This window comes from Choloepus didactylus, chromosome 3 (genome assembly GCF_015220235.1).
Source record: "Choloepus didactylus isolate mChoDid1 chromosome 3, mChoDid1.pri, whole genome shotgun sequence".
Lineage (NCBI taxonomy): Eukaryota > Metazoa > Chordata > Mammalia > Pilosa > Megalonychidae > Choloepus > Choloepus didactylus.
The window spans coordinates 179,784,113-179,793,218 of NC_051309.1; the positions used below are offsets into that span (position 1 = coordinate 179,784,113).

The following is a 9,106-nucleotide window of genomic DNA, read 5'->3' on the forward strand; positions in this document are numbered from 1 at the left end:
TCCCCAGGTAGCCTTCCTGGACTTCCCATATCTGCATCATGCCCACCCCTTCATGTCTTTCACAGCACCCTGTGATCACCTCCTCTATCATAACTATCCTGTGATGGTTTTCTACTTCGTCTGTCTTCTCCACTAGGCTGAATTAGACCCACTGGCTCTTATTTATCTTCTTCATCCCAGTGCCCAGCAGCGTCTCATGGTCAGCACTCATGAATATTTGTTGAATGAATGGGCATCCCAAACTTGTCCATCTGTTGCTCCCTAACTCAATTACGGGAATCACCAAAGACTGGGCCAAAATCTGAGGATCAACTCTGACCACAGTTAAACACAGCAGTTAAGGGATGGCTCCAAAGGCAATAAACTATCTGGGTTCAAATACAAGTTCTACTGCTTACTAGGTGTGGTGTTATCTCACTTCTCAGGGCATCAGTTACCTCATCTAAAAAAAGGGAATCATAGTACATGCTTTATAACTTTGTTGGGAGGATTAAATGAGTTAATACATGTAAAATTACTTAAATAGTGCCTGACGCAGAGTAATAAGGTGCTTTATCTGGCTTTAACTCCAGCTTTCTCTTCCTCCCTATGTAGAATTCATTACCTCTCTAACCCATTATAATATTTTCCTGCATCTTTGCAAGCCTAGTAATTTATGACTGAATGCTGGATATTAAAAATTTTACCTCTTTGGTTGCTGGACATTTTTATATTCCTATAAATATTCTCAAACTTTATTCTGGGATGCAGTTAAGTTACTTGGAAACAGTCTGACCACTGATCTTGCTTTAGGAAGGACCATGGCTATACTTAGTTTAGGGCTAATCATTTCCCATTACTGAGACAAGGCCCTGTAAGCACTCTGCCTAATACCCTGTGAATTATAAGGTTTTCCAGTGTGGCAGGTAGAACAAGGTCCTAACTGAGCACAGAGTACTGTTTGCCTCGAATCCTATCAGGTGGTTCTTTACAGGTCTTGGGGAGTTTCCTCACAAGCATGGGCTGATTGAGTACTCTGCTGAATACCTGAGGTGGACTCTGCAGATCTTCAGTTCTCTTCCTTTGCAGCAAGCTCTTCTCTGAGTACTCATTCCTGTGAACTCCAGTTACCTTGATTTCCCCAGACTCTCAGCTCCATCTCCTCAAATCAGAGGGTCTGCTCAGCTCTGCCTGGGTTCTGCCTCCCTTTTTGCAGCTGCAAACTCTCCCAAGGCAGTAAGCTGGAGCAATCGTGGGGCTCACCTTGTTTCCCATCTCTCAGAGATCACTCTGTCATCGCCTGATGTCCAATATCTTGAAAACTGTTATATTATATATTGTATCTAAATTTCTGGATTCAGGCAGAAAGGTAAATCCAGTCCCCATACTACACCTTGGCCAGGAATGGAAGTCCCGAGCACATCCTTATATATCTCAATTTTAACTTACAACACTAAGTACAAGGTATCAGAATTAGTGATATGAGTAATAACATACTCCTATACATTCAGAATAAGGTGTGCTTCACAAGGGCAGGGACTCTCTATTATATTATGTGCTTTGTACCTTTAGCACCTGACACATAGCAGGTGCTCAATAGGTGTTGAGTGAATGCAAGACTGCCCAACTTCATGAACACTTGAAAACTGGGAATTGAAACAAAACTGGTATTGAAATCTTAACTGTAAGAAACAGTAAGCTTTATTTATCTTCCATCACCTCCCTTTCATGTAACTTCTCCCTTAGCTTAAATGAGCTCTCTAGAGTACCCCATAAATCTCTCTTAAATTTTTCAGAATTCAACTCACCTTTCAAGGTCATAACAAAACTTTTCCTATTCCAGGCGAGTGCTTTCTTCCTACTTTAAAGTTCATACAAAACATGATACCCATAATATTCATTTGGAATATTTCATACGCTGCCTTATATTGTCTTCTTTTTTATGTGTACGTCTTTTGTTTTTCCTAATTAATACAATGGAGGGATTGGGGACTATAATGGGGTTTTTTCCCTATGTTATTAGTTCAGGAAATAAAATGTATTTGCTGGCTATATCAAACACTGTCAGGTGGATCCTATAGGAAATATACAGAACAGCCATCCAAACAATACCCATTCTATCTCATCATCTGCAAGTGGAAGGTGAACGGAAGAGAGCTAATGATTTCAAATAATTTCTTTATCCCCATTGTTAATAACTGCATTACCACTTCTAGAAGATATATGTTGTTTCTGCCCACATGGTACCTCTTCCCTCTTTTGCAACCAAGCCTCTATTTCTTTTGGGGACCTACCAGTCTACCTCTGCATTTAGTCTCGGTGGGAACATCCTTCAATACTCTTCAACCTCCTCTGGCCTAGCAGTGGTCATGGAACCAAGGAGGGTTAGGCCAATTCAACTCTCCCAGTTCAGCAAAGCAAAGAGAGACCATGGTTGAGGCAGATTCATTCCAGGGTAGAACCCCAGAAGGACCCCTTGAGCTGACCTGGCTTGGGTCCTTGCAGAGCTCTAATTGTTCATTTCCACTATATATCTTTTCAAATACATTACTTTCTTCCTTAAATTAACCACAGTCGGTTTCACTACTTGCAAACAATGAACACTAACTAATATTCAGCCTTTGACTCTTTTAACCCATTTAAGTATGTGGGCTGATGGCATGGCCCATAATTTTTGGCTTTTTACTGAAGGCTGGAAATCACATCTACAAAATACCAAAAGCAATCAACTTTGCTCAGATCCAAAGTGATTTAGCTACAGAAACGTTGGTGAAACACTAACCTCAAATTATTTGGTGAAACAGATTTCTAAGATTATACTCATCCTAAAGCTAAAAGCTACAGACCCAAGAACCCTGGGGCAGTTCAGCACCAACCAAGAAGCACTTCCCATGATTTCTAGGAGTCTCTCATTTTTCTTTTAGATAATCATTTTTTCCATAAACTGTCAGTTCTTGAAACTCAGCATAAAACATTCAGAAAAAAAATGGAATTTCTTTAAATATATATCTCAAAATCTACTTACAAATCTTATAGTTTTCCATTTACTGAACTGAAAAAAGGGAATTTTTTAGTCTCATCATTAGACATTGTTTAGTCTTTACTTACTAAAGATTCTTTATCTATGGCCAGCATTTGCACAAGAATCTAAGGTCTTCTAGGGCTGGAACCGTGTTTTGCATGTCTTGTTTTTTCTGATGCACTACATTTAGTGACAATAATATTCCTATTAATTTAGGTATCCATTTTAATGCTTCAATGTAACTGTCAACTTTCCATTTTTCAAGGGCAGGAATTATATTATGTGCCAAGGGGGCAACCCACCAGTTAATTCTGGTCACAGAAACATGTTTCCCCTTGAAAATGTCTTAACATAGTCAAGTAAAGAAATAATACTTTTTGCAATTATGCTATCACCCTGTATTAATATACTGTAAACTGGGCCACTTGGGTTTTTTAGTAATCTGGTTTGGACGCTTTTAAGTAAGGAGATCTTTTTAATCTTTTTCATTTCTACAGCACATGACACTGTTTTTCTCCATTGTGGGTTTCCGGGGGATGACAGCTTCAGGTCAGCCCGCGGGGCACTGGCGTATGGTGCGGGCGTTGCAGCCAATTCCAGCTCCACTGGAGCTCTCTGGAGGACCCCGCTAGGAAGGGTGATTAGCCTCTAGCGCCCCTAGGTGCATCGGAACGGAGCCCGACCATCTGGCGCCAAGAGATGAGCCCCGAGGAATGGCTGTCAGGCCTGACATGCATCACGTGAAGCGCCCAGTTCCGGGATTAAAGACACGCGCGGCGTGTGGGCTGGGAACCCGCCTGGGACCTCCAAACACGCGTGCCCACGGCCCCGAACCCACCCCAGCCTCCACCCAGAGAAATAAGACCGGAACCGGCACAGGTAGCGCGCCGACCCACGACCGCCCGGGCGACTTCTCCTACAACCCCGCGCCCGGCCCGGCCCTGCGCGCAGACGGCGCCCCTTCCGGCGGCGGACCCGCAGGTTAGTGGCAGCTTTCCCCCCGCAGTCCCCGCCCCGCGCGCGACCCAGCACAGGAAGGAGATTCCCAGGGCCAGCCCCCGCTACTTCAGTGCACTCACGTCCTCTATCCTGGCCCCCGCCGCCATTTCCCGGCCCTGGAGGCCGAAGCCCCGGTCGGCACAGCCCTTCCACCTGCACCCAGGAGCCGCCGACAGAGAAAAGTCACCACCATCTGAGATCTGCCCGCCCCCGCCCCCGCCCCCGGCACACCCCTTTTTGTGCCCGCCCCGCCTCCGGCCCGCCCGGGCCCCGCCTCCTCACTCCCGATTGGCCGAGACGGAGGGAGGGGCGTGCGTCCCGACAGCCGTGGAGGTAAGGCTCTGCCCCCGCCGGGACCTCGGTTCATGGTGATACGAACAGCCTCCGCTGGGGTCCTCGCTTTGCCGAAGTCTGACTTGGGCGTTAAAGGGTACGCTCCTAGACCTCCAGTAATTTGTTTTCTACCGCCACTTGTGTCTTTTTAAACGTTAACTTTTTTCGGCCTTGCTTTGTTTTTGTTTGAAGGCACAGCCCTATGTATAGGTAGAACCAGTTGTAGAATCCCTGGGTGCGTATTTACAACTCGAAACTCCACCAGTAGAGGGACTGGAAGAGAATAAAGATTCTAATTTCCATATTGCAGATTTCACCAATGGGAAATGAAGCGGTTCAGCATCTTTAGGTATTGTGATTCTTTTTAAATAGACTGAGGAAAATTTTGAATGGACTTTGCTGATAATACGTGATCGTTGGTAAAAATGAAAGCAAGTAGGGAAAAGTGAAATTTTCCGTTAATACTACCCAGCAGAGATAACCTAATACCAGTTGGAGCAAATACATTTCCATACTTTTTGGTACGCATTTGTTTGTGCATTGGGTATTGTGGGATCCTTTTTAGGCTGCTCTCAGCAAACGGGAGAGACCCCACATAATCTTTAAAATGCCATAATCTGAGATTCTCTGAATTATTTCTCAAGATCCTCTCCTAGACATGCATTTTCCCCCAACATGTCCTTTAAAAAAATTGAAACCTCTGGAAATGTTGAAAGATCAGCACAATGAACATCCATATACCCTTTCATTGATTCACCAGTTGTTACTATTATACCACATTTGCTCTGTGTTTACACACATTTTTGAAGCAGTTTTATTGAGATAAATGCACATATAATACAACCATCTAAACTGTACAATACCTTCTGATATAGTCACAGAGTTGTGCATTCATCACCACAATCAATTCTAGAACATTTTTACCCTCAAGAGGGTTTACTATGTTATACAGTCCCATGTTTCGTCCTCTCAAATTTTTTAACTGAACCATTTGAAAGTATGTTGAGAACATCATGAAACTTCATTCTTAGCAAGGTTTTGTCTCCGCCAAACACTCAGCAAATGTTAGTCCCTTTTTTATTTCTGTCAGGTTTATTGAGGTGTTAAGATCAGTCACTGTTTTAATAATACACTAAGAATATTGTGATATTCAAATAGTTACTCAATTTTTTTTTCTGGAGGTTGAAATTGTACAAAGTAAAAAAGTGTTGGCGATAAATGATGATGATAGGCTAAAGGGTTTGCCTACACTTTAGGGTAGGGATAATCTGTGTTTACCCAGTATAAACCAGAAGGGAGCAATGGAAAGAGAGTTCCAAACTTTGCAGGGTTTGATAAGCAGGGAAAGTACTGACAATCAAATAAAGATTTTGGGGGGCGGGGGTTGATGGAGGAAGTGAGGTTGTTAGGCTAGGAGGTATGCTTCAATAGGAGACCTTGGCTTCCAGGGAAATAGGGTGAGTCAAAGAAAAGAATGTGCTTTAGAAGGAAGAGGGGAACAAGATTTGCTTAGGCCTATCCATGCAAAGAATAGGAGCTATGCCATGTTCACTATGTCCAGGTCAAAATTTAGAACTAAAGAGAAATAAACAATTGCCACTAAAAGTCATTGATAATTCATACTCAGATAACATAAGCAGAACAATAGGTGCAGCGATAGGTTGTGTGGAACTCTGTCCAAAATGCACCAGAAGATATATTTATAGAACTTCAAGCATAGGTAATAAGTCTGGGAAATTAAAACTTAGTCATCATCAGGAAATATTATTGAAATCTGTGTCTATATAATGCACTAGTAAATGTCAAAACAACTTAACTAAGCATAGCCCTGTAAATAAATTATATTTTTAAAAGTGTCTGACACTTCTTTTTTGCATGACTGGAAAGTCTCTTAGAGAAAATCCTTGCATCTTATTTACCTATGAGAAGTCAAGAGGGAAATAGAGAACATGGTTTTCTACCAAACAGTTCACCATTAGAAGATTCATGTCTGAAGCTCCATCTTTCTAACTTTGTTCAAAGCCAGTACTTAGTCCTGATTACAGACATTAAAATGTTAATATTATTTCATTGATTTTTTTCAACATCAAAATAAAATGTACCCATAAAAGTTACTGTAATTTCCATTATTCGGGCTATCATACCTAGTATAATGCTTTGTACAAACAATAGGTGCTTAATTGATATTTTTTATTTATTTTAAAGAAGGTTCTCTTTAGCTACTTATATTGATTTGAACCTGTCTTTTTAATCAAATTTTATGTTGAATGATCCTCACTAGACTTTTTCTACAGTTCCCTGTTGCTCCATCAGGAATGCACAGATCCCAAATTCTGGCTTTAGATAATGCTTTGTAGCAAAGTCTCTCTTTCAATGAATAGGGGAAAAAAAAAAAAAAACTAAGCCAGCAGTTATTAAGCGTATCAAATTATTTTTGGTTTATGTACTTTATAGAAAGTATATGTACTTTACAGAAAAAAAATTAGGATATTGTGAGCAATTGAAAATATTCAAAGTTTACATTTATTTGATCCATAAATGTTTGTGTCTTTCAGAGCACAATATACCACAAATAGAATCCAGTTGTAACTAAATGTTTCAAATTGGGGTGAAAAGTTCTGTTAGAGGTCCTCAGACTGCAAAATTTCAAAATCTCCAGCACGATCCCCCCATCCTCCCAGTATTGGTTTGCATTCTCCTAAAGCCTAAGTACTTTCAAATCTTGACATTTGAAAACATACTTGTTTTAAAGTCAGAAAACGTTATTTTTGTTTCACTGACTAATTCAGGAGTGGGAGAACAAGTTATGCTAAAATTCCAAAAATAATGTATCTTTGGATAGATACCAAATATATGAAATTTTAGACCAAACACAAAATTTCTCTGAAAGTTCTAAGAAAATCATTTTAAGAAACCCAAGATGAAAATGAATTTCATTGTCTTCAAGACCATAATTTAGTAATTTTATAGCTGACCTCATCTAATCTCTGCTCACGCCTGCTTCTACCCTAATACTAAGCACCCTGCTCTGTCATCCAGCTGCATCAGTTTGCAGCATTTTCATGGGAGAATTTCCTTCTTTCAGAAATACTGTACTTGGAAGATGGGGCTTTAGCTTTTTGCAGTTATGTCTCATTTAAGTAAGTTCTAGACATTTAGAAGTAAAATTTTTCTTTTAAAATCAATTCATAATTCCATGTGCTGAGGTCTAAAAAACATTTGAAAGTATTCCCTAATAACTCATAAAATAATTATCTTGATTCTGAAATATTTAGAAAAGCTTGCATCTTCAGTGTCTCTGAAGTTGTTTAGACATGCAGTGAATTGTTGTTTAAAACACCTTTGTTAATATAAGTGTTTTGGTTTGCTAATGCAGCCAGAAAGCAATATACCAGAAATGGGTTGGCTTTTACAATGGAGATTTATTAACTTACAATTTACAGTTCTTAGGTTGTGAAAATGTCCAACTCAAGGCATCAACAGGACCATAGCTGGACCCTGAAGACAGGCTGCTGGCTTCTGGGACACCTCTGTCACAGGGGAAGGCATATGGCTGGCATCTGTTGGTCCTTCACCCCTGGTTTTGTTGCTTTCAGCTTCTGTTTTCAGTGGCTTTCTCTCTGAGCTTCTGTGGGTCCTCACTTAGCTTCTCAGGGGCTTCTCTCTAAACTTCTCTCAACTTCATCTCTTATAAAGGACTCCAGCAAGAGGATCAAGACCCACCCTGAATGACGCAGGTCACATCTCAGTTTAAATAAACTAATCAGAAGTTCCCCCTACAATAGGTCTACACCCACTGGAATGGATTAAAAGAACATGGCTTTTCTGAAATATTTCAAAAATCTGACCGCATCAAACCACCACAATAAGCTAGAGATGGATTTGTCTTTTAAAATAAGTGAAAATTAAACTATGCAGATTGTTAAAAAGGAGAATAAACAGAAGACAAGTAAAACATAACATTTATACGTGGCTGCGTGTTCACACTGCCTCTCACAAAGTAGGATTCTAGTGTAGTGTTTGTATGCACATGAAAATTTGCAAAGCACTTATTTATTTTGATCTCTTGACAATCTTCAGAGGTGCGATTGAGCAGTATTATTGTTTGTATTTTATAGTTGAGAAAAATGGTAAGAGAGTTTAAATGACTTGCCCAAGGCCACCTGTTAATAACAGGGAAAACTAGAGTTTGACTTCATGTTTAGTACTCTGTCATTTATTCATTCATCAATAAATATTTACCAAGTCCTCCAATAAGTGACACTGTGATAGGCACTGAGGGAAACCAGAAAATGAATCAGACAAGCTCTTTGTTTCCTTATTTCTGTTCCTCGCCTCTGGCCAGTCCTTGTGAACCTTGATCTTAGATTTGCCCTCAGACTCCAATCATTTGGCTTAACCCCTACCTACATGGGCTGACTAAATTATACTATTTCCTGTGAGAACTCAGTTCTCTCCAATTATACTCCAATACCGTGTTCTGGTTTTCCAGCATTGGCCTAGTTCTTTGGTATCTGCTGTCAGTCTTTCCCATTTTCAGCTTTCTATTCTCAGACACAACAGTTAAAAAGGATTCCTGGATGTTCCAAAGTGTTGTTGGAGGTAAGGCAGAAGAAAGATCAGAAAATTTTGGAGAATGAGGAAATACTTCATCATTGATGAGGTGGGAAGTGAGTTGGATCTCACAGGCAAAAGTAGAAAGGGAAGGATATTTGAGTAGGAGGGTGTGAATAAAGAACTTGAATTAGAAGCAGTCTCACACACTGAGCTCAG

The 9,106-nt window shown here is 40.5% G+C and overlaps 1 protein-coding gene across 1 annotated transcript in view; it reads right to left on the reverse strand.

The window, feature by feature from the left end:
- The window catches only part of TMEM192 (transmembrane protein 192), a 45,187-nt gene extending 40,988 nt beyond the window's left edge, over positions 1 to 4,199 (reverse strand). The window contains exon 1 of the mRNA XM_037830959.1: positions 4,081 to 4,199. Within this exon, the coding sequence (XP_037686887.1) occupies positions 4,081 to 4,107 (27 nt within the window). The 5' untranslated portion in view covers positions 4,108 to 4,199. The remainder of the gene's footprint in view (positions 1 to 4,080) is intronic.
- Between the last annotated feature and the right edge of the window lie 4,907 nt (positions 4,200 to 9,106).